The sequence below is a fragment of the Arachis ipaensis genome, chromosome B1, assembly GCF_059453495.1.
Source record: "Arachis ipaensis isolate K30076 ecotype BB chromosome B1, ASM5945349v1, whole genome shotgun sequence".
Classification (NCBI taxonomy): domain Eukaryota; kingdom Viridiplantae; phylum Streptophyta; class Magnoliopsida; order Fabales; family Fabaceae; genus Arachis; species Arachis ipaensis.
In genome coordinates this window covers 56267247-56291675 of record NC_142436.1, presented here as the reverse complement: position 1 = coordinate 56291675, position 24429 = coordinate 56267247, and the positions used below count along the sequence as shown (strand labels likewise).

The 24429-nt window shown below is 38.6% G+C and overlaps 4 protein-coding genes and 1 pseudogene across 10 annotated transcripts; 3 read left to right on the top strand and 2 right to left on the bottom strand.

Moving 5' to 3' along the window:
* Nucleotides 1-1037: 1037 nt before the first annotated feature.
* Nucleotides 1038-3544, top strand: LOC107630403 (non-specific lipid transfer protein GPI-anchored 7). Its single transcript, XM_016333515.3, has 3 exons — nt 1038-1515; nt 2031-2075; nt 3190-3544. The coding sequence occupies exons 1-3, from the start codon at nt 1185-1187 to the stop codon at nt 3282-3284; spliced, it is 471 nt and encodes a 156-aa protein (XP_016189001.1). The 5' UTR covers nt 1038-1184; the 3' UTR covers nt 3285-3544.
* A 718-nt stretch (nt 3545-4262) lies between these two features.
* Nucleotides 4263-10480, bottom strand: LOC148576653 (uncharacterized; annotated as a pseudogene).
* On the top strand, nt 5649-7737 carry LOC148576654 (serine/threonine-protein phosphatase 7 long form homolog). The gene is made up of 3 exons (XM_088503290.1): nt 5649-5952; nt 6070-6157; nt 6250-7737. Exons 1-3 carry the CDS (start codon nt 5768-5770, stop codon nt 7240-7242), a joined length of 1266 nt encoding a protein of 421 aa, XP_088359416.1. The 5' UTR covers nt 5649-5767; the 3' UTR covers nt 7243-7737.
* Nucleotides 10481-12960: 2480 nt separating the features above from the next.
* Nucleotides 12961-16346, top strand: CCS (copper chaperone for SOD1). Of its 2 annotated transcripts, none has more exons than XM_016333524.3 (6): nt 12961-13331; nt 13417-13446; nt 13692-13764; nt 14015-14149; nt 15516-15739; nt 15872-16346. In XM_016333524.3, exons 1-6 carry the CDS (start codon nt 13095-13097, stop codon nt 16133-16135), a joined length of 963 nt encoding a protein of 320 aa, XP_016189010.3. In that variant the 5' UTR covers nt 12961-13094; the 3' UTR covers nt 16136-16346. The 2 variants fall into 2 exon arrangements, with proteins under 2 accessions (XP_016189010.3, XP_088357559.1); XM_088501433.1 differs by having other exon boundaries at nt 12967-13331; nt 15552-15739.
* Nucleotides 16347-17050: 704 nt separating this feature from the next.
* On the bottom strand, nt 17051-21832 carry LOC107630418 (nudix hydrolase 14, chloroplastic). 6 transcript variants are annotated; one of them, XR_015902349.1, is made up of 8 exons: nt 21509-21832; nt 19643-21325; nt 19226-19331; nt 18986-19063; nt 18352-18458; nt 18164-18256; nt 17997-18095; nt 17051-17537 (listed from the first exon to the last, which is right to left on the bottom strand). XR_015902349.1 is itself a non-coding variant. In XM_088501430.1 (7 exons), exons 1-7 carry the CDS (start codon nt 21724-21726, stop codon nt 17301-17303), a joined length of 924 nt encoding a protein of 307 aa, XP_088357556.1. In that variant the 5' UTR covers nt 21727-21832; the 3' UTR covers nt 17051-17300. The 6 variants fall into 6 exon arrangements, 3 of the variants coding, with proteins under 3 accessions (XP_088357556.1, XP_088357557.1, XP_088357555.1); XR_015902348.1 differs by having other exon boundaries at nt 18352-18444; XR_015902350.1 differs by having other exon boundaries at nt 18352-18437.
* Nucleotides 21833-24429: the final 2597 nt, after the last annotated feature.

The window sequence follows — 24429 nt, the reverse complement described above, 5'->3', positions numbered from 1 at the left end:
ATTTTTTATTTCTAAAGAAAAACATAGAAAGACATATAAATTATTTTGCATTAATAAAAGAAGAAGAAGGATGATGAAAAAGAAGAAAATAAAATATATATATTTTATAACAAATTTATGTATTTTACCATAACATTTATGTGTTATTACAATAACTGAAACTCGTGTTTTAACTAAAACTGCCTATGTATTTTTCAACTGGAATTAATTACAGCATATCGAATTTTAGCCATATAAAATACATTATGGCCAACGGATCACTGGCTGAATAATGATAATACAGCTCATTTTGTCACATATCAGAAGCTATCATTTAGTTGGTTGGATGCGTTCTGGCCTCATGCTGGAGAATGTATGACCCTTTAATCCCTCTGATATTTTTGGATTGTTAAGTGTAATACTCGCTATTCTATTTTTGTGATTAGTTCACACCTTTGAAAAAGAAAATCATGGAAAAATTAATAAATAAAAGAGCACAGTTGAAGAAAAACACCACATATTTGTAGAAAACAGTGTGTTGTCCAATTCAGCACATTGGCTAAACCATCCCAAATTATCTTCATGTTATAAAATAATGAAATATGAAATGTTAATTAAAACTGATTGTAAATATTAGAAACAAAAGTGAATTACATAAACATGCACTAGCAATAAATTTAAATTTTTAATAAAATAACTATAGGAAAAGTATATAAAACAATAAATACTAATTAGTTATTTATGCAAAATATGAAATATATATTAAAAATATGTTAAAAAACATATATAAATATACACAAAATATATAATAATTAATTTTTGTATAAACATACTATTTTATTAATAAATTAAAAAATAAAATAAATTACTTTACTCCAAAATTTTATTATTCTCACTATTTTTTTTTCACAAATTTATAAAAGTAAAACACATGTAAGGTGGTTTTAATTTTCCCTATTAGTATAAAATTCTTAACGTATAAAATTCTTAACGAAAAAGGCAGCGAAGTCACGCCGTCACGCGCAGGATAGAACGTGGGCCTATTCAACGCACCAAAAAGCTGAATTAAATAAATTTGGCTACCTAGGCAGGCAATTGCACCTATAAGTAAATTCATTTCACATTCATACAGTAGCAAGCCCAGCAATTAAGCGAATACTTACCAACCAAAACAGAAGAAAAAGAAACCCAGAAGATCTGAAAAAATGAGTCTGAGCAAGATGCATGTTTCTATGTTTGGTTTGGTGTTGGTGGTAGTAATGATGAGTGGCATGATGGGTTTGAGTGAGGCAGCATCAAGCAGCAGTGACAACTCTTGTGCTTCTCAACTGATTCCATGTGCCGATTACCTGAACTCAACGAAGCCACCAAGTTCTTGCTGCACGCCACTCAAACAAACCGTTGCGACGCAACTAACCTGCCTCTGCAACCTTTTCAATACTCCCGGTTTGCTTGAGAGTTTCCACATCAACGTCACTCAGGCTCTTGAACTTAGTCGTCACTGCGGTATCACCCAAGGCATCAACAGCTGCAAAGGTACACTTCTTTATTTTTGCCAAATTTACTTTTTTATCCCCCGTTTTTTTGTTAGATCTAAATACTAGTACTTTTGGCTTTCTTCGCTGACTTTGTGGCGAATTAGTCAAATTCTTAGTGAAAGAGTTAGTATTCAATTTTCAATAGAGATAAAAAGGAAAATTGTTTTGTCACAAGCTCTGACAACACCACCGCTAGTCCACTACTGGTAGGCAAGATCTTTGATTAATTAGTAAGTGACAGATTATGATCATCTAACTTTTATTGTTTTTTTTTTTTTATTATTATTGTTGAAATATACATTTGATTTTGATTTCCTGGTCTTTGTCCCTGTTATGAGTCAACGAATAATAGGCCATGTTTTTGTGAACTCTCTTTATTGTGAAGTAGTTGTGGTATCAATAATTAAAAACTCTTTTTTGGTTTTATGTATCCACAAATTTCCGATTTTGTTAAATATTATATTCTTCTTACATTTATTAATTATCATTATTATTATTTTTTTTCGTTATTAGGATCAGCTCCATCTCCATCTTCATCTTCAACGACAACTCCACCAGGTAAGCAGTTCCTCAATTTGATAAACTAAAATAAGGAAAACATTTAATTTCTGTACCGATTGCTTAATCATGACGACTATGCATAAATACACGGCCAATTCGATTAGATTACCCGGGGAAAGGGTAAGAAAGAGAAACCAAAATCTGTCACTTCGAATTTGTCTCTTATCAAAAAGGCCAGCTAATCATTTTTTTTTTTTTTGAACAAAAGAATTCAATACAATAAAGTAGAGCTATAAAATCCTAACAGAATTTTAAAACAGAAATACAAAGACAAAAAGAACAAATAAAAATGAAACAAAAACGCCAAATTAGGTCGGGAAAAACTCGTAACTGCGCCTCCAATTTTGAATTTCTTTAATCTTATTTTTTCCGTTCCCACCAATTTTGAATTTCTTTAATCTGAGTTTACGCGTATGTTAATTTTGAAAGAACAGAGTATTCAAATAACTATTAGCCTTTATTGCGCGTACAAGATTTTGGGCTATTGTCAAAGGTGTCCCTTGACCTCAAATTAGAGCTGAAATAGACTAAACGATGAAGAGTGCATTATAAGCACATTTTGGATAGGTTTATAAATATTTTTTTTTAATTTTTAATTTATAAAGAATTATAATATTAATATTTAGTATAATTTTTTAAAAATTTATTTAAATATTTATAAAAAAGTTTAAAACATAATTTTTTATAATAAAACTTTTTTTATTATTTTTTATTTAAAATAAATATTTTTAGAATTAAAAAATTAAATAAATTATTTTTAATATAAATATTTATTGTTTATGTGTTTTTTTTCAAATTAATTAAGTTATTTATCTAAATTAGACTTAAAATATAAGTAGTAACTAGAATGATGAGTAACAACGAAGAGTTTTAATTTATTTTTTTAATATTTAAACGTGTAAAATTTAAATATATAAGTTATATTTTTAAATATTAAAAAATTGAAATTTTTATTAAAAATAAAAGATAATAAAAAAAATAAATATTTCAAAATTTGCATTTCAGACTCCGCATAAAAATACACAATCTAACAAAACATTCATCGACCCACAGAAGCTGCTAATTACATTATTCTAACTTATCTAATAAAAGTACATGTTTACCCTTGCAGCTACACCCGGAAGTGACAAAGGAAGTGCAGCAAGAGTTGCAGTAACTGGATTTTCTTTCTTAGCCTTGTTTTGGGCATCTATGTTGTTTAACTAGAGAAGGAAAGGGGGTTACCCTTGGAAAACCGCCATATATTCGATTTAATATCTATGTATTTTCCTATGTTGGCTAGTCAGCTATTCGATTGCGATCGGGTTCTTTTTTTTGTTTTTTCTAAATTAATTTGGAAACCCCTGATTCAATTTGAGTACATTTGTTTAGGGAGCGAGGCAGAGAAAAATTCAGTTCATAGACCTATTTGTGCTTCTTCTGATTGCATCATAGTTATTAATGATTTATGAATGGTATTATTATCAGACTCATCCCGGAAATATGTAACAAATTTTTCTCCCTTCCGCGATGAATTGACTGAGGTCAACGTCCTATACATTATACAAATATACTTTATCGATATATCCATTTTAGGAAATATATTATTTTTATGATTATTAAAAATTTTAAAAATTTATTTCTTAAAGTATTTTATTTTTAAGAGTAACTTTTTGTGTGGAATATAAAATTTTATTCCCATAAAAAAAGGTGGATTGATATACGAAGAAACGAAAAATAAAATATGAATTTATTATTAATTATTTAATTATTATGTTTCTTGTCAAAGAATTTTTCTTATTTCATCTTAACTTTTTCAATCTAAATAAAAAAGTTTTGAATTTTTACTTTTTTGTTGTGTTAAAAAAGAATACATATATTTAATTTTGTAATTACTTAAGTATTCGGAGAATAATTAAAAAGATAAATTAGAACTCATAGTCATTATTTTATTAAAAATAATTTCCAACTATTTGTTGCACTAAAGAAACAAATTTTTTTTTGTATAATACTCAATTATACTATTTTTCACTTTTTGAAAATAATATTCCTAAGAATACAATTTTTTTAAATACGTCTTAATCTTTTAAGAAAGTCTAGTTATATTTAAAAAAGGGCAAAATACTATAATAAGCCAACATCAATCCAAATTTACTTATATGAGCCAAAATGAAAATCGATACAGCAATGAGCCAGATCATATTTTTATGTAATTCGAACCAGGCTAGTTCGAACTTCATCTTCAAATAAATCGAACCAGAGCAGTTCGAATTTCAAAGAAAAAATTGAAAGTAAATCGAACCAGCTTGGTTCGAACTAGGAATGCAAGTAATTCGAACCACTCCAGTTCGAATTATGGGTAAATGAGGTCATCATGTAATTCGAACCACCCTGGTTCGAATTACGCTTAAGCTAGGTTGTTAGTAATTCGAACCACCCTGGTTCGAATTACTAGTGATTGGGCTATATAAGGAGTTCGAATCAGCCTCATTCGAACCATTCTCACCTTCTCCTGCCCCACCAAATCTCAGAGAAAACGACCCAGATTCTCTCCGAGAAAGACCTGAACGGAATACTCTGCTCATGGGGGACGATCCGGCACGGTTATATCGCTTGGACGGAGTCGCCCATATAGCTGGGGTCATCAACGAAGAGGTTAGTACGGAAATAACTTTGTTTTACCGGTATATGTGAGTTAGTGGTTTGGCATGCGGGTTAGATGTTGGTTTAGTTGGTGGTTTATTTTAGTGGTTTATGTTAGTGATTTCTGTTAATGGTTTATGTTAGTGGTTTTTGTTAGTGGTTTATGTTGGTGGTTTATCTTAGTGGTTTATCTTAGTGGTTTATGTTAGTGGTTTATCTTAGTGGTTTATGTATGTGGTTTATGTAAGCGGTTTACGTTAACGGTTTACGTTAGTGGTTTATGTTAGTGGTTTATGTAAGCGGTTTAGTTGTGGTTTTATAATGTTAGACCTTTCATGTCAGTAGCCTATGGTGGTTTCTAATTTAAGTTTCTTATGCAAATGGTTCTCGTTCTTGGATTTTTAAGCGGCTATACATAGTAAGATTTTTTGGTTTATCAATTATCGTGTTGATTATGTTTGTCACCGGTAATTAACCTGGTTCTAATAATGCGGTTCATTTCTTCCGCAGCCTCAGTGATGCATCAGAAGCATGCGGCGGCAGCAGGGCATGGTCCTGGATGACAGATACGTTCCGTACCTGTAGATGGCTGGTCTTTACCATCTTGCAAGGCTGAACGATAGATGGTTCCGGTTGGACGAGGCCCTTGTCAGTGCGTTTGTTGAGCGATGGCGTCCGGAGACGCACACGTTTCATATGCCGTTCGGAGAGTGCACGATCACACTGCAGGACGTGGCATACCAGCTGAGTTTGCCAGTGGACGGGCGTTACGTCAGCGGCTGCCTATCAGAGTTCCATATATACATCGAGGGTGGCCGTCCAGCCTAGGTTTGGTTCGAGGAGTTGCTTGGAGTGGTACCTCCTCCTAGCCAGGTTCAGAAGTACGCGGTCAACTGCAACTGGTTTCAGGAGACGTTTGGTGAGTGCCCGGAGGGAGCTGATGAGGATACTGTGCGTCGTTATGCCCGTGCGTACATCATGATGTTGTTGGGCACGCAGCTTTTTGCGGAAAAGTCGGGCAACCGCTTCACATCAGATGGCTTCCGTTTGTAGCTAGGCTGGAGGAGATGGGGACCTACAGCTGGGGTTCTGCAGCACTGGCATGGTTGTACCGGTGCATGTGCCGTGTGGCGAACAGAAATGTTAACAAGCTAGCGGGCCCACTTCAGCTACTTCAGTCATGGATTTTCTGGCGATTTCCTCGGTTTAGGCCTGCAGGATTTGAGATGTTCAGCTGTCCGTTGGCCTCGAGGTACTTTACTAATCTTTGTCTATTTCAATTTACTACACATAACCGCGTGTTCATTCATAATGTATTGGATACCCTAAGCACACATATAAGTAGCGGTAACACATGTGCATGTCGCAGGTGGTCAGGTTACATCCCTTCCAGTAGCGAGAAGGGTCTTAGAGTTCAGACGTGGAGGCTCTGGATAGACCGGTTGCAGGATAGAGAGGTCAGTATGTTACTTAATAAGTTTTTTTATTTAACCACGATTTACGAGTTGGGATCACGAGTTGCCCTGACATTGTATCGTTCTGGGTGCAGTTTATCTGGATGCCGTACAGTAGCCCCGACGTACTTCAGGTCGTGCATCCTGAGGTTTTGGAGCCTCGGCATATGGTGCTGTGGCGGTCTGTTACATCGCTTATCTACTTTGCCGTCATAGAGTGGCATCAGGTAGACAGGGTTCTTCCGCAGTTTGGAGGGGTGCAGCCCCGTCCACAGGCCGCCCTGAACATCGACTTTCTGATGTCGAAGGACGGCAGAGGCGGCGATCGATGGTTCCCGTCCCATTTGCAGAAGTGGCATCAATATTGGGACGACCGTACGGAGAGCGTGCTGAGATTCGATGTTGTTGCTGACCCTGGTCCGTCGCATCAGTTCTTGGATTGGTGGAGTCAGCACGGGAAGAGGTTTTTGTCTCCGGATCCGCAGTTGGGCGATCCGAGAGCCGTTGCTATTCCTGTTGAGGCCTCACAGCGGGGAGCTGGGCGAGTACCTGAGATGGATCGGCCTAACGACGTGCCGGACAAAAGGCGGGTTGATAGGAGAGCTCGCGTGGGCACACGTCGTAACCAGCGTGACTGGGGGTGGCTTGAGCGTGCTATGGAGGCTGGCGACGACGCCGGCCCCGCTGGGGGTCGACGACGACATCATCCTGGCAGAGGTAGAGGGCGTGCTGCGGTTCATGCCGCTGCACCTGACCCTGAGGACGATGACGATGATCAGCATGGGCCCGAGGGCGGGGATGGTGCAGGGGCGGCTTCAGTTGCTGGTGGTAGTACCCAGGATGGGGTGCACGGAGGTGAGTGGTATGGCTCAGGGATGGGTGACGGGGCTGAGCCTAGTGACGCTGGACTTGGGTCCGGTCCTTTTGGACATTACTTTGTTGGAGTACCCACCGACGACCAGCCTCAGCAGGACGGTACTCCATGGGTTATTCCCGGATCACAGTGGCAGGACTTCCTTGGGGCAGATACGCTTGATGCGGACTTCGGCAGTCCACGGTTTCTAGCGGAGATTTCGGCTATCATGTAGGAGGACGAGCCGGGCAGGAGGCGTCCTCAGACCCCTGGCACGCAGGCACCCTTAGATGTTGATTTGAACGAGCCTGCTACGACACCTGTTGGTGACCAGTTTGGTTTGGGAGGTACCCCACATTCCGCTTACACCGCTGCATCACAGTCTGTCGCCGGGCCGTCTGCCGCACCTGTCCATTTTACGCCACCCGCACAGCCTGCCCCGCATGAGGACGCAGATGAGATAGAGGATGAGGAGCCGTTTATCCGCAGAGGTCAGAGGCCACGGGTTCCCCGTCGTTGTGGGACAGGCTCCCACTTGTTTAGATGATTTACATTTCATGTATTTTGGACGTTAGGGTTCACTCATGTACCAGACCGATGTGGATTACTGTTGTTACTTTAGAGCTATTTTTCCTTGTTGTTTCCTCATCTTTTTGTACTTAAAAATCTGGTATTTACTTAGTGGATTAGTGACTATGTATTATCAATGAATCATATAACACTTTAGTTATCAACTTTTGCAGTCATGGGATTTCTAGCTATATTCAAATTCAGATGCAACTTTTTCATTACTAGAAGGTAAAAACATAAACAGATTACATAAGTCATCTTACATAACACGTAACAGGAAAAATAAAATCAATAAACACTAACAATAACAAGATCACTACTACTGGCCCCCCGTGTGAGACGGTCCTCCAAGCTGTGGGCAACTCCTGCGGGTGTGTCCGGGTTGGCGACAAAGGCCACACCTCTTTGGCCGATTCGGATCTGCCTCGTCCATATTCGTCCGTATCCTAGTGGATCTCGGACGACCCTCTCTCGCACGCCTCTTGGCAGGGTCCGGGATCACGGTTGGCCCGTCGTAAGGTGGCTAGAATCCCTCCGGTATCGGCGGTGTGAATCCCATCTGGTACACACTGAACACTGAACTAATCTGATACACGCTGTGAACATAAGAGGACCAGGTAACCCGTGAGTAGGCGCAGCATGCAAGTGCGTGCTGGCACGGGAAATGAAGTGCCTGGAAGTACCCGCAGTCACAGGTCCGGGACGCAAGCGATACTCTGTAGGTACCCAATGAGAAAGAGCCCGTCGGAGTGGTCTCGGCTACGGTGAACTCGGAGTTATCCCGGTCATACAAAGTCACCGTGAAGCACCGCGAATTCTTCAAGTTGGCCTCTATACACTTCACCAAGTACTGACTGAATTGCTGTCCGATTCCCATCTGGGCCTCAGCCTTTCTACCCTTGCGAACAAAGAGTTCCGCAAGCCTTCCATATGTTGCCTTCACCAAAGAGCATACAGGGAGGTTTCTGACACCCTTTAGGATTGAGTTCACACACTCCGAGATATTCGTCGTCATGTGACCGAATCTCCGTCCCTCGTCACGATGCTGAGTCCATAAGGAATAATCAATCCGGTTCGCCCACTCACACATCGCCGGGTCTTCAGACCAAAGAATATCAAACCAGTAATCAAACTCAACCTCGGTCTTGGCATATGCGGCATTCACTAGAAGCCTACGTGCATCCTTGCCCTTGAAGGTAAGGGCAAAATTAGCCGCTACGTGTCGAATGCAGAATGCACGGTATGCAGATGGAGGTAACCAACCTCCGTCCGGAGCCTCAAGCGCAGCCTTTATGCCGTTATGCCTGTCTAAGGTGGGAGAGAAAGAATGACCAAGACTCTGCATTCTCACCTTCTACTAGTGCGAATGCAACGGGTAGAATGTTGGAGTTCCCGTCCTGTGCAATCGCGATGAGCAAAGTACCCCCGTACTTCCCATACAGATGGGTCCCGTCAATGCTAACTAAGGGCTTGCAATGGCGAAATGCCTGGATGAGCGGTGGAAACGTCCAGAAAAGTCTGTGAAAAAAAGCTTGAGACTCGTCTACTTGTCCACTAACTCGAACGGGGCTCGTCCGTAGGATTGCAACAGTACCGGGCATCGTCAACTGGACTCCCAAAACCCACCTGGGGAGCTCGTTGTATGACTCATCCCAGTCATCGTATACGAGGGCAATTGCCTTCTGCTTCGCCATCCAGACCCTCCTGTAAGTCGGCCTAAACCCGAAGTGTGCTGCCGTGGCATTTAGGAGCACCTTGACGCTGACGGATGCATCAGCCCTAACCATTGGCATAACGAACGCGGAAATCACATGATAATCCAAGCTCCTGTGGTCACTCGAGATGGAGGTCGCAAGACAAGTGTGAGGTCAATTGTACCGCTTGACCTCCCAAATGCCCTTGCGCTTCCGCAGACTCAGTCAAATCAACCATGTGCACCCATTCCCAAACTCAGAACACTTGCCCACATAACGGCGATGATCAGACTCCACAACCTTGTACTGTACCCCTCGCCGGATGCTGTAAGTCTTCACACTTAACAGGGCCTCGTCTTTATCCTGAAATTGCTGACCAACCTGGAACTCTGTCAAACCAGCAGTCCCTTCAGCATCTCTAGCTCCGAATCCAACAGAGTGCCCTGAAACACCCTCTTGCCTCATGGCATCTAGGTCAAAAGAGGAAAAATGTGGTGGATACTGCTGTGTGCCAGAACTAGAACCACCGACTACCAATGCAGGCTCAGTCGCTCCAACCTCGTCGCCGCTGTCATCCTCAATCATATCCGGCTCGACGTCGTCCTCCTCTACATCACCCAACACTCCGTCTCCGACGCCAATCGGTGGAACTCCCTGTAAAGCGTTCGGCAGAATATCAACTGATCCTACCACGTTGCCTACTCCATCATTCAGATCAACAGCAAAAGACGGGGAGGCGACTGGTTCGACCGCTGGCTCGTACACAGGGACGGACGAAGAAGCATTGGCAGGCCTGGAACTCGAACCGGCTGTCGCTGCTTCAGTGGTGGCATTCCGGTTCGAACCCCCTGAGCTGGATACCACATCAACCAACTTTGCCAACAACTCTGGTGTCCTCACCTCGGGAAACTGCCTCCGACATAGAAACATGACTTGCAGGTCCTCATCACTACCAATCGTGAAGCAATCATACTTCACCGTATCCTGCAAGACAGTGATTGGAATGCGATAGAAAAACTTCTTCACTCGCTTCGCACCTTCCAGACCAAGTTTCATCAGCACAGATCTAACAAGATCATCATAGCTCGTCGTTGGTTTCACAACAATACAGAGAGGATCCTTATCTGTAAACTTTACACCGGAGCGAGTTTTCCTCTTAATGGATCCTCTATGGTGAACCAAAACCACAAAACTCTCCTCACTAGCCATATTACACCCTCTATGAGAGCAACTCACGTTTAGAACCATATATATACTGCACTGTCTACCACTAAATCGAACCGGACTGGTTCGAATTCAGTTTGTGTAATTCGAACCAGCCTAGTTCGAATTACTTGATGCAGCGTCTCCCCATATAATTCGAACCAGCTTGTTTCGAATTATGTGCTACGTTTTCCTCCCAAGTAATTCGAACCACCCTGGTTCGATTTACTTGAATGAATTTCTCTCTTAGTAATTCGAACCACCCTGGTTCGAATTACTCATGAATAGAGTTCGAACCACACTGGTTCGAATTATATAAATATAGGGTTTGGCTAATTGCAGAAACGAATTTCACTTTGGCTCATTTAGGTAATTTGCAACTTCCCTTGGTTTATTCTAGTTTTTTGCCCTTTAAAAAATGTGCAAAAGAAAATTCACAAAGTAAAGTGAAACTAAAGATAAAAGTTCTTTTTGAAAACAACAATGCTAGGGAACCAGAAGGGTATTAGCTAAAAATCAGCTAAATACCTTTGGGTGAATCCAAAATTTCTACGAGTGAATATATATGGATGTTTCTTCTGCTAAGTATTAGAATGTTTCTTTTTCATACTAAATGTGTGTTCTTTTATATATTTTTCGAATTTTTTTGTATTGCAAATGTGAATGTCTCTATTTCTTTAAGAATTTCATATTTTTTTAAAATTTTATAAATATTTAATTATTTTTGCTAAAATATAGCTGAATATTTCTTTTGTTAAGTATTAAGATTTTTTTTTATATTAAATGAATGTTTTTTTTATAATTCATGGCCTACCCGCCTTGTCCAGTGTAGATTATGACATCTCCTTCGTCCATATCATCTTCGTAGCCACCGGAGACAATAACACTCGTTGCAATTGACTCATTGTTGGGGCTCATGGAAGCTGCCAGGTAATCAATGCCAGGTAAGTCGAAGGTGGACTTCGTGTTGAAGCAGTTGTCTTAGATGCGCTTGTTGAGGGCGTCGCGGAGAGAATGGAAGTCGCCGGCGTTTTAGGCAGCATTGGTGAGAGAAAAAGGTCTGTGTGTGATTGTTGGAGGTGGGTAGGTTAATGTGAGAGAGAGGAGGAATGCTTTTTATAGGTTTTAATTACGTTTATTTAATCAATTTTAAATTTTTTAAATTTTAAATTTAAAAAATTTAAAATTAATAATTAATATAAATTAATGTGGTTTTGTTTAGTTTTTGGCTGGTAACCTCTTGGTTCTATATACTTTTCCTTTTGAAAAACAAAAAGTATTTAATATTAATACAATAGTTATTAAAATCAGAGAATCCATTGGTTTAACTGAAAAACTATTCGTCACCAAAAAAAAAAAAAAAAAACTGAAAAACTATTCAGCCGATATAATCGGCCTTGTTAAAATATTAAATCGAATAAATAATTAATCGATTGAATTAGTTAAAATCTGATAAAAACAAATTGCTTCACAAAAGTCACCAAAAAAAAAAAATTGCTTCACAAAAAAATAATTTATAAATTGGTCATCAAATAGGTCGTTCACGTGCATGGGCGAATTTGCAAAAACTTGAGGAGAATTCTTGAAATAACTCCAAAAATTCTTTTGGTTGAATTCAAAACATTAGAATAATATAATAATTAACTTTTTATTTTATTATCAATCTCTTCACTTAAAATTTTTTTAGTAGTCTTTTGTCTCTCACCAACTTACCAGTTAGTCAAACTAGTTATTTTACTTATATGTGTTAATATATATTCGTTGAAATATTTAGTTAAATTATGATTTATTTAATTTTATTTCATGTTTAATTAATTTAAATATGTTGAAATATTTTCTCTTTGATTCTTGTATATATCAAATATTCTGAAAGCACTAATAAAAAAAAAGTTAAAAAGGGCAAAAAAGAAAATTAAATTTATGGAAAAGTAAACAACTTCAAAAGTTTTCATTTTGATATCCAATAAGTGTCTTTATTCTTTAGAAATTAGAAGAGTATTTAGTTAAGAAAAACTACATATTAGGGAGAATTTTATTATACGTATATTTTACAAATTACTAAACATAACAACCGAAAGAATATTAATATACTATATTGAATAAATGTATTTTAAAATTTTGATAAGAGAAAGTCTAGGAACCAGCAACTTTTGTATTTTGTCGTGAACACTTAACCATTAAAAAAAAGTGAGTAATCTTCTACCATTAAATATAATTTCACACCATTAAAAACACTATTGATAGCCAATTGATGGTTACAAAATAAAAAAATTGCTGCCCATAGCACTCCTGATAAATATGTTGGCAATCAATTACAGTATTATTTTTCAAAAAATCTTAATATGGGTGTAAATAGCAAAATTTAACCAAGAGTCGTCACCAAAACTCTACCCAAGAAGAAAAATATAGATTGAATTGAAAGTGGAAAAAAGAAAAGAAAGAACAAAATGGTGAAAAATAAATAAAAAACAGGAAAAAAAATGAATGGAATGGAATGGAAGGAAAGCTGTGGAATGTGGATTAATCTAGAAGTGGTAAGGAGGAGAGAGATGAGTAAACCTGCAAGGCCGTAAGCATAGTTGTATGAGACAGCGAACATAAAGAAAAAGAATAATCAATTATGAATATGGCATTTCTGAGAACAGTGGCAACTACCACTACCACTGCTATTGCTGCATCTGCTATTCCTGCTGCTTTCGCCTTTTCTTCTCTATCCTCTTCTACTTCTTCTTCTCCTTCTCAATCTTCCAAATCGCCAAACTCACCCTTCTCTCTCAACCCCAACCGATTCGGCCTCGTTAAAACATTTGCTGCCCCGCCCTCCCCTCTCCAAATGGACCACAACACTGCTTCTCAGGTATTCCCCCTTTTTAATATCTCTCTAGAATCTTCCTCTTCTTACTTATTAATTATTGATTATTCATTATATCTCTCTCTTACAGAACCATCATTCTTCCTTGCCGGAGTTACTGGTCAGTTTCATTATCTTCTCTATCTCTCTCTATTCTTGTATTAGCATCCGTGCAATTGCAAATTTGGATAGATATCTATTCGTCTAGGTTCAGCTAAGGTTAATCCTTCAGCTAATTATTATTATTATTATTATTATTATTATTATTATTATTATTATTATTATTATTATTATAGGGGATTGGGAATAGATTCTTTGTAATGGAATTGGTTTAGTTAATTTGTCCGATCTTCTGATTTGGTGTAGACGGAGTACATGGTGGATATGAAGTGTGAAGGTTGTGTTAATGCTGTTAAAAACAAGTTGCAGACCATCAATGGTACGTGTTCTGTTCTGATGAATGTTTTCTTTGAACCTCTGGATCGGCTAGTGCAATTAATTTCTATTCACAAGTGACCAACCTGTTTGGATTTTGGAGTAATTTAATGAATTGGAATTTATTTTTTTCTACGGATATACTACTAAATGCATTTTCATTTTAGATATATCAGTTCACAAATTTCAGTTATGGCATCCTACACTGGAGTGTTCATCATTTATGTCAAACTGGTCTTGTCAACTTTCTGCAGGAGTGAAGGATGTAGAGGTGGACTTGAGCAATCAGGTAGTTAGGATTCGTGGTTCGACTCCAGTGAAGACCATGACTGAAGCTTTGGAACAGACTGGTAGAAAAGCCCGATTAATCGGACAGGGAACACCTGAAGGTTTGCTAGTAGATTTCTCGCTTGGTTATGATTTATCAGTGGAAATTTTATCACTTTATTCTACTTGATGAGTATTGAGTAACAAGTATAATGAGTATGACCAGTTTTGCGTCAAGTAATTTTTTTGTGCATGAACCCTAAACCCTTAGGCCTTTAGGAATATTGGAGAAACCAACTTCTGAACTAGTAACTACTGATAACAAACTTCAATTAACTTCTAATTACAATAATACCTCTTATTATGAAGGGTAGTAGAATAAGATAATTATGAAATGATGCTAGTATGTTGATGGATATGATCAACTGTTCTGCCTATCAGGCTCAACCCTGAGCAATCCTTATTAGATCAGGTGAAAAAATGGATCTTGATACATCTATATTGGGGGCGCATCTTCTATCCCTCATTATTGTTGATAGGATTGTTAATGCTTCCATTTTCATGACACACTAGGTTTGGCCTGTATTTGTCTTTACCTCCTTTGAATTCATAGTCTAATGAACTAGAGCATGCATTAGAAGACTTGGCTCTCACTTTACACAGTTTCTTAACAATTTGGCAGTAGCACTAAAGACTTAATTTTATATGTTTGCTAAACCCCATTTTCTGTAGATATATATGTTAAGAGGTTGATGATTGAAAATGATCTTATTGGAAATGATCTTATCTGGGACACTATTGTCTCCAATAACGTTTCTATTCTTTATCAGTTTCTTTTGTTCTGAAAATTTTTTTCTGAAGATATAGATCTTATGTGATCTTGATTTGAATGACTTATTTATAGATATTGTTTATGATGGGATGTAATGGCATTGTTTGCTCCATGTAACCACTAACCAATGGGGGAAGGCTTTGTTATTGTTGTATTAAAAGAAGTTATTATTTTTGAGAAATATTATTTTTGTTTTGTTTAGACATTTTATTCATACATGAAATGGGAGCTATTGTACCTTTTGTAATACATGTATTATCAATAGCTCTTTGTGAAAATAAAGAAAACTACAAGATTAAAAGCAAAACAAGAAAATGAAGAAAACTGATGAATTGACATATAGCAGAACAGTAGGATTGTCAGTTGTAAACATCTGTCCAAGTTTGTTTCCTTAAGAAAATATAATGCCTGCTAAACTTGATGATCCTCCCATGCTGGATCATTTTCTATGCCTATTCACTAGAATGGCTTGCAGATGATCTTATTTTGTCGTGTGAGGTCTCTAGATCTCCTTGCATTTAATAATCTTGTCATTGAATTTGTTATTAGTAACTTAGTCCAATTAATGGAATTTCCAACAATGTTTTACTTTCCTTTTTGTTGTTTCAGCTGTGACATCAGTTTTGATTCAACCAAATCTCTCTTTTGCTTTACAGACTTCTTAATATCTGCCGCTGTTTCTGAATTCAAAGGTCCAGACATTTTTGGAGTTGTTCGCCTAGCTCAAGTAAACATGGAACTAGCTAGGATTGAAGCCAACTTCAGTGGTTTGTCACCAGGAAAGCATGGTTGGTCCATTAATGAGTATGGGGACCTGACTAGAGGTGCAGCTAGCACTGGTAAAGTATACAATCCAACAGACGGGGAAGATGCTAAACAGGTTTGCTTTTTACATGACCTGTGGACATATATTTTTCTTGATATTTGGCATAAACCTTTATCTCTTAATGATTAACAACTGATATATAGATATTTGTAAACACTAATGTAAGTTGCTTGGTTTGACCCTCAGCCACTTGGCGACCTGGGAACATTAGAAGCTAACGAAAAGGGCGAAGCCTTCTACACTGGGGTCAAAGAAAAGCTCAAGGTAGGTGATCTTATTGGACGATCAGTGGTTGTATATGCAACTGAAAACAAATCAGAACATGGTATAGCTGCTGCTGTAATCGCCAGAAGTGCAGGGGTGGGAGAGAACTACAAAAAACTCTGTACATGTGATGGCACCACCATTTGGGAGGCAAGTGACAGAGATTTTGTCACAAGCAAGGTCTGAATCCATATAAAAGTAATTCCCTGAAAAGTGAAAACCAACGGATTGTGATTCAGATGCCTCTTCACCCTGTAGTCCTTTATGCTTTTTAGGGTTTGTACACTATTGTCACGTTTTGTGGGTTAGTGCATCATTGTAAGTTTGTAACATTCTGTGAGCTTATACTTCAATTTTTCATAATAAATTATACACTTATAAAGGTTAGGTACTCAAATAATTTCTTCGTGCCCATCATATTAGTGGGGTTATGAGGCAATATATTTAGGCGTAATCATGGGACTATGGCAGTGCATTGAGTAGTCACAAACTACAGAGTGTATTCACTCAATTGAGTCAATCCGTGCACATCTCATGTAACTCTTCAAGATCCTTGAATGCTACAGGTTTTCTGGGAAAGATGTAGAAAGATTACTGCAAAACCTTTATTTTTCATGAAAAAAGAAGAAAGGTAATATATAGTTTTTGTTTAAGGACTCGAGGATGGGAGTGCCTTTGTGATTTGGATAAGCAAATTATATAAGAAAATAACTCCGTATTGTGCTAAAAACATTGAAAGAGTAGGTACATCAGTATTGTAATAGCATGATTGGTTAACTTCTATGTTTTTGCCATTTGCTTTTAGTTTTCTTCATTCTACTGAACCCGAGTGATTTGCTGTGTTATAGTGAGCAAGTTACAATCATAGCAGCAAAGCCTTTAACTCCTCATTTTCTGAGATTTGTTTTATTTGGTCAACATGTCCATTTTGGTTACGGTGTGCCAGAATGATCACCTTTTTAAGAGTAAGCAAACTTTACAGAGGGTGGCTTTTTGGTCTTCAAGATATATAAAAGAGTAGGTACATTACGAAGTGACAATAATTCGCATAACTGGCTCGATATAGATTAAAAAAAATATAAAGTGAGAAAAGTTATAAAATAATAAAATAAAAAATTGATTACCGTTGAATATAAGTACAAGTCTCATTACATTGATTCAAGGGTAATTAGATTTTCAATTTTTCATTTTAGAGGAACTTGATTCAATTCGGGGGAAAAAAAAAAACCCTCCAAAGTACGACGTTGCTCCACTGCATACAAAAGGCAACGATAACCAAATTCTTTCTACAAGCTCTTTACCTAGTTCGTTTTATGTTTTCTAAAGCAGTATACCAAGAAAGGCTACTAAGCTAGGTTGGTGAAGGAGGCAATAGCCCCTCCTTGGTAACCATTTCAAACAGTGCAACAGCCGCCAAAGCCTTGGCATCTGCCGTGGTGCGCCACAGTTTCTTGTATGGTACTACACGTACCTTAATCAGCTCCCCATGATCACGAAGGCCGGTTTCTTTCCCATGTAGCTGTGTGATGATCTCTTTGTCAACACGCCCTCGGTACAGAAAGATACTGATCTCTTCATCACACCCTCCCTAAAATAAGTGAAAAGATCACCCCCTAATGAAGTAATGAGAGCAAACTTTATATGTGAAATGCACAAATTATGATTCCAGTATCCAGATAATTTCAGAAGTTCGTGAATTAAAAATCTACTTTGTTATTTTATATTTTTTAAAAAGTGGAAATTAAGTCGTGCATATAACAAAATTCATGAGCTAAGAATAAACTACAGTTTAATATAAGTAAATAAGACCCATAAGCGAGGATTATCAAATACTGTTAGATTGAACCACAGCCAGAAATTGAATTGAATGCTCACTGATTGGTAAATGCAAATCTAAAAGTACAATAACACGCTCAAAATACCAAACTAAATTATTGCACAACTATAAAGCAGTAGATGCATTATTAGCTCTTTTTTCAAGCGACAAAATTATTTATTTGCAAAACCAATAAAGCAATAAGGTCGATGCAGAATGCTTAAGGTATACCGGTGAGGGAAAAAATCTGCATCCTGTTGAAGAATCCAAGAAAGCAGTGAGATCAACCATGTCTTCAAGTTTTAACTTTATGCCAGTCTCCTCTTCAACCTGTCAGAGGCACAACTAAGCCATGAAGAGAATTGTATAGAGAGACAGAGACAGAGACAGAGACAGACCTCACGAACTGCAGTGCCAACAAAATCACCCTTGTCATCATCCAACATTCCAGCAGGCAATTCCAAAATAATTCTTCCAGTAGGAACCCTTGCCTGATAAATAAAAAATAATAAGCATAATATGGAACTCTAGTTAAAATGTTTGAAAAGAACATAGTTCTGTCTGCAAGGATCCAACATCTAAGAACCTGTTCAGTAAGGACAGCATAAGTTTCACCATCTGATTCCAGAAGTATCAACACAGTCACAGCAGGTCCTCTTGCAAATACAATACCTGGAACCTAATCACGGTTTACTTTATTATAAAGAAAGAAATCAGCATCAGGTGCGAGGTTAAAAAGTGTGGATAGATAAAACAGTGAGATATTTGGTACACAGCCATCTAATATGCCAGGCATATTTGGTTTGTGGGAATTATATGCACATGGATGTGAGATACCCATCTCATGAATATAGGAATCTGACTTACATGAGACCTCAGGCAGATGTTGAAGATTGCAAGTGCAAAGAAATTACAAGCAAAAGAGGAATGATGATGCCTGAGAACATAAGGTAAGAAGCAAAAGATCCTAATAGTTGTGCATTTTAGATACCACATAGCTCAGAATGTGGTATGCCTATGGATCAAATACTGTTAATACATTGCTTGCCATATTCAGGAATCCAATTTTTGGATATTGAAGAACAAGAAGCTATTTTTGAATAATATATAGAGCATAACAGGTAAAATGTCTGCTAGTTCATATCCCTTTGCTAAAATTAACACATGAAAATGGAAACATAGACTGGCTTATAGAACCTATTATGTAAATCATCCAATACCTTCTTCCCCGTTTGTTTGTCATAAATGTCAGCTTTAAATTTGAGAAACCCAATGCGCTTTCCAAACATGTCTACACCCTGTTTACACCAAAAGGAGTCCAACTAGTTTCGTTGATTTTGATTTGAGAACATGAATAAGACCAGAAGACTAACAGGTTAGTCATTTACTTAAATTACCACGTAACAAGGCCTAATTATCAGAAATCATATCCACTTTTTTAAGACTGATGATGCAATTACCTGAATTAGAACTTGTCTCAGAGCCAAGGTGCCATCAGCTAGAATCCCAGTCTCACTTTGCAAGTTATGCAACCATTGCTTGAATAAAGAGGAATCAATAGCATTCCTGCAATGGAAAACATCAAAACCAAACCAAACCACCACAACTGAGACATGTTTTTTATATAGCATGATAACAAGAAGAAACTGTGTGCCTATCAATTTTCTAACATTACATCTCATGGGAACTTGTCAAAACCTAGCATCTAATTGAACGAAACCTCCAATATCTAATTTGATACAAATCAAAAGCAATTACACTGAACTTTGAAATCCTGAAGCAATCCCACTCCACATAACTAATGCTTTGTTAAAAAATATGAGGAAACCACCAGTGCCACATGCCTTTGGACACGTCAGGTTACCATCAATACTAACCTTTAGTAATTAGTAATAATATCGATAGGAGTGCTAGCTAAAAAGGAACAATAGTCCATGTCAGCCATCAACATCTAGCTGTCCACTATATGATAAACCATCTTTAGCTGCCCATTTATGCTATGTAGGACATCACATATGTCAACAAAATAGATGCCTGATTTGTCTCCAGCAATGAATTCATATACTTTGTTGTTCACCTCAATAAAACTCACACCCGGTATCTTCTCCACACCTGTGTCCCGCATAGCCTTCCTTACCATCCGAGCTTCACTCCACCTACCAAGTGAAGCGTACGTATTTGATAACAGCGAATAATTCCCGCTATTATGAGGCTCCAACTTTATTAGATGATGCAGCGCTTCTGCTGCTAACCCAGCATTGCCGTATCTTGTTGCACCAGCAAGAAGGGATCCCCAAATTGCAGCATTTGCCTCAAAAGGCATCTGTGAAACCAGTTCCTTTGCTTCTTGAAGATAGCCAGCTCGCCCAAGTAAATCAATCATGCAGCCATAGTGTTCAATCTTAGGTTCAATTCCGTATTTGGACCTCATAGAGGAGAAATAATGGCGGCTCAGTCCAAGAAACCCAACATGGCTACAAGCAGAAAGGATGGCAATAAAGGTCACTTGATTTGGCTTGACTTGAGCATTTTCCATGCAAGAAAACATATGGAGGGCCTCCTTTCCGAGACCATGAAAAGCAAGTCCTGCAATCATTGTTGTCCAGGTCACTACCGTTTTATGTTTCATATTCTCAAACACATGGAGTGCTCTACTTATGTTGCCAGATTTAGCATACATGTCTATGAGGGCATTACACAGGGGGACAATCTTATGCATCTTATGCTTTTCAATGAAGTTGTGGATCCACTCGCCAAGCTCGAGAGCACCCAAATCAGCGCAGGCGGAGAGCACAGCCAGGATTGCAATCTCATCTGGCTGCACACGATGAATCTGCATTCGTCGGAAGAGCGCGACAGCCTCATTAGGATTATGTTTCTGCGAGTAACCGGAAACAAGGGTAGTCCACGAAACAACATTCCTATCCTTTTCAGGCATACTCTCAAACAAGTCGTGTGCAGTGGTCATGTCACCCACCTTAGCATAAGCAGCAAGGATAGCATTCCACAGGGAAGTATACCTGGAAGAGAGTGGGACTTCATCGAAGAGCTTCCGAACGCAAGACAAACGGCCACAGGAGGAATACACGCGAACAAGGGACGCAGCCACTTCATGATGGGAGTTCAACCCAGCAGCAACAGCTTGGGAGTGAATTTGGGAAGCAAGGGAAAGGGCAATTGGTGAATCTACTAAGCAGAGGACAGCCTTGAGTACAAAGGGGAAAGAATAAGAGTCGGGCCTGAGGCTAAGGCGACGAATAGAGTTGAAGATTGAAAAGGCAAGAGCGGGATTGGAGGAAGAAAGAGCCCATATAATGTTGTTGTAGACAAAGATGCTGGGGCAGTGCGTGTGGGTGTTGGAAAATACGGAGTAGGCATACGAGGGAAAACCAAGCGACGCGGAGGCGTATATGAATCGCGAGAGAAGTATGTCATCTTCAACAAGACCTGTGGTAAGCATGAAGGCCTGCATTTGGCAAAGATGCCTCTTATTTGAGCAACGCCCAAGCAGCTCTCGTGCCTGCTCTGCTCTTGCGCCTCCCCGACTCAATTGCCTCGAACTACGCAACGTTATTCCAGTCATTCATCAATTCATATGGATCGCAACAACAGAGAAAATAACTAGCAACCTCATGCAAATTAATAGGTACTACTACTCTCTATTCCTAGAATATTTGGTACATTAAAAAACTCGCAAAAAAGAAAAAAAGAAAGGGGGGAAGGGGGGGGGGGGGGAGAGTTACCAGAAATCAGAAGAGGAGACACCGGGTTCAGCTAGAATGCGAACGGGTTCGGACTTTTTATTGGGGAGCGTGATACTGTGACTCAAGTTCGGTGACTCGCTGGTCGACATCTTGCAGATGAAACCCTTCTTCTTCCTCCAAATACTACTATTATGAGCGTCAAGCGGACTGAACTTCTTCTTCAATACGACGGAGGCACTGCGAATAGCCACAGCCATTGAAGAAGCAGCTCAAGCTTCCCCTACTACAGCTACACCTGGCAAGCAGCTAGAAAGAATCACTTCTCTTCTCTGCTGTACACGTGTCCAAGTGTCGTGATTATTGGGGCTGAATGAGCAGGGACTTTCCTAGGCCCAATTATGAAAATGGGTAGGCCGGGTTGTGGTGAAAGTTTTGAATGACGCAAGGTCCAATGTAGTACAAAGATTCATACTGTTGTTATCAAGCTTGTTAAAAAAAAAATGACTCTTCACATTGTAGTCTCAATAGGAGAATTTTCTCTTTCAATAGGAGAGTTCTTCTAGAACACTAGGTTCTTCTCCAATAGGGAGTTCTCATCAACCTACATTTACACCAGCATTCTAACTAGTTTATCAATCTCTTTTCTTTAGCTTCACCACTAGTAGCAAAACACAGACATAGAACCTACAAGAAAGAAGCAACAGTAAGTGAGAGTAAAGTTGGACATGGACTTTATAGAAGGAAAAGTAATCAGTCTCAACAAACCAGGGGAACTAGGATTCAAAGTCGACTGTTTTAACATAGTTATCTCTGACAAAGAGATAGGTTACAAGGCTCGCAGAAATGCTTTATTGGGAATGTGGGCAATCCACCAGAAGTAACTGTCACTGAGATAGGATTAAAGAAGATACTTTTTAGCTTTAAAGACAGGAAAAAAGGGCTGCAAATACTTCAGAATGGACCGTGGAATGTGAGAGGTAATCTAATTAATCTTCGACTTTAGACTGAAGGTGAATCTGTGTTTGAAGTTAATAATGATTTTATGGAATTTTGGGTTCAAGTTCATGGTATTCCTGTTGATTACATGAGCAAGGAAACAGCCATTCATATTGGGAACATGTTAGGAGTTATTGCTGAAGTAGAAGACCCAAAGGTGGATGGAGTTCTTAGGAGACCTTTCTTGAGAATAAGAGTAAGCATCAATATAACGAAGGCTCTTCTAACAGGTTTTTGGTTAGCAAGAGAAAAATCTTCAAACCTATGGGTATATTTTCAATATGAAAGGCTACCAGACTGTTACTACTATAACTGTGGCATCATTGGACATGAAAAGAAAAGCTGCAAGAACCCAACAGCAATGGCGGTTTGGGATTCGACAAAGCCTAGATACTCGACAGGCTTGGGAGTAAGTCAGGTTCGAGCTATTACATCTATGGGTGCTGGTAGCTCAAAACAAGGTAGATGGAAAGAGAAAGATGGGGAAGAAACAGCGCGTGGACAACAAAGTATGGGAAGAAGAAGTGAGGATAGACAAGATACTGAAGAAAGCATGATCAAAGATGAGCAGAATTTGCAGCGTGAATTAAGGGAAGAAGGTTTCTTGGAAAATCAATTTGAGAAAGAGAATGAAAGAGAAAGAGCAGAGGGGCAGGTAAAAAAAACACAGAATATCCCAGATTTTTAGGGAATGAATGCTGACCTAGAGGAATTAAGGGCAGGCTATATAATGGATACTTCATCAAGAGAGATCAGGAAAAATAAGAAGGGAATAGAAAGATCAGCCCAACAAGAAGTAGATGAAGGAGAGTTTCAAGAGAGGGCAGAAGTTGGGCTAAACTTTGACATCAGGCCCAATAAGAGAATAACTCATGTTCAACTAAGCAAGCAGGCTGGAAGGGAGCCAAATATTGAAGGTCCAACTAATTGGGTCAGGGATGAGTCAACTCAAAGAAAAAGAAAGAGTCTAGATCAAAAGGAACGTCAAAGATTTGAATCAAGCTATGAAGCCCACACCCCAAGGAGAACAGAATATGAAGATCTGATTCACAACAACCAAACAAATGGCAAGGAAGAGAGCAAGGAAGAAAGGAACAAGCAAGAGTATAAAGCAGAAAGTGGAGATATGTATTATGTTGAATTAGCAAGCGACGGTGAAGAGGAAGGAGAGAAGATAGTGGAAAACAACAGAGGTTCATCAGGGTGGAAAATTGAGTTAGCTAATTATATGCAACAAAGTTTGAAACTTAAAAGGAAGAGAGAGGATAGACGCATTCTGCAGATAACTAGAGTAGCCTGGGAGGATGAGAATGGAAAAGATCAAGTGCAAATCAGCAAGAGAATCAAGAATTATGAAGAAGCGACAGCTGAATGGAATCGAACTGAGGAAGGAATAGTGGATTGGGGCACAGGTAATAACAACAAGGCTGAGGAGGCGGGCCTAAGCAAGCCCCAAATTTAGCCATGAATCTCTTAAGTTGGAATTGTCGAGGAGTGGCGGCTTCCTCGACAATGACTGAATTAAGAAATATTTGCAAATTTAACAAGCCGTCAGTAGTTTTTTTGATGGAAACTAAAGCTAAGGAAGGTAGAATTAATACTATTAGAAGAAAATTATGTTTTGATAAATCCTTTTGTGTAGAACTCCGGAGCTTGTCTGGAGGTCTATGTATTTTGTGGAAATCAAATGTGAATATTAATATTTTGTCGTGGTGTGATAATTTTATTACGGCTAAGATAAGTATAAACAATGGTGAATTTTGGAAATGCATATTTGTGTATGGTAATCCTATTTTCAGGAAAAGGAAGAATTTATGGAGGAATTTAACAACCAATAATTGGGATCAAGAGGCAGTACAAATATACATTGGAGACTTTAATGAGGTTTAACACAAGAGGAAAAGGTTGGTTTACACCCAAAACCAAGAGGGCAACTTGAAGAGTTTAGGAAGTTCCTGAATGTC

What these genes read in the sequence shown, in the direction of transcription:
- LOC107630403 (XM_016333515.3), top strand. Translation starts at nt 1,185, where the DNA reads ATGAGTCTGAGCAAGATGCATGTTTCTATGTTTGGTTTGGTGTTGGTG. An exon ending in AGGCATCAACAGCTGCAAAG is followed by an intron (nt 1,516 to 2,030) that starts GTACACTTCTTT and finishes TTTCGTTATTAG; the next exon opens with GATCAGCTCCATCTCCATCT. An exon ending in TTCAACGACAACTCCACCAG is followed by an intron (nt 2,076 to 3,189) that starts GTAAGCAGTTCC and finishes TTACCCTTGCAG; the next exon opens with CTACACCCGGAAGTGACAAA.
- LOC148576654 (XM_088503290.1), top strand. Translation starts at nt 5,768, where the DNA reads ATGGGGACCTACAGCTGGGGTTCTGCAGCACTGGCATGGTTGTACCGG. An exon ending in AGCTGTCCGTTGGCCTCGAG is followed by an intron (nt 5,953 to 6,069) that starts GTACTTTACTAA and finishes TGCATGTCGCAG; the next exon opens with GTGGTCAGGTTACATCCCTT. An exon ending in ACCGGTTGCAGGATAGAGAG is followed by an intron (nt 6,158 to 6,249) that starts GTCAGTATGTTA and finishes TTCTGGGTGCAG; the next exon opens with TTTATCTGGATGCCGTACAG.
- LOC107630418 (XM_088501429.1), bottom strand. Translation starts at nt 21,726, where the DNA reads ATGGCTGTGGCTATTCGCAGTGCCTCCGTCGTATTGAAGAAGAAGTTC. An exon ending in GTCTCCTCTTCTGATTTCTG is followed by an intron (nt 19,332 to 21,508) that starts GTAACTCTCCCC and finishes TTTCCATTGCAG; the next exon opens with GAATGCTATTGATTCCTCTT. An exon ending in GCAGATTTTTTCCCTCACCG is followed by an intron (nt 17,538 to 17,996) that starts GTATACCTTAAG and finishes CACTTATTTTAG; the next exon opens with GGAGGGTGTGATGAAGAGAT.
- CCS (XM_016333524.3), top strand. Translation starts at nt 13,095, where the DNA reads ATGAATATGGCATTTCTGAGAACAGTGGCAACTACCACTACCACTGCT. An exon ending in ACCACAACACTGCTTCTCAG is followed by an intron (nt 13,332 to 13,416) that starts GTATTCCCCCTT and finishes TCTCTCTTACAG; the next exon opens with AACCATCATTCTTCCTTGCC. An exon ending in ACGGGGAAGATGCTAAACAG is followed by an intron (nt 15,740 to 15,871) that starts GTTTGCTTTTTA and finishes TTTGACCCTCAG; the next exon opens with CCACTTGGCGACCTGGGAAC.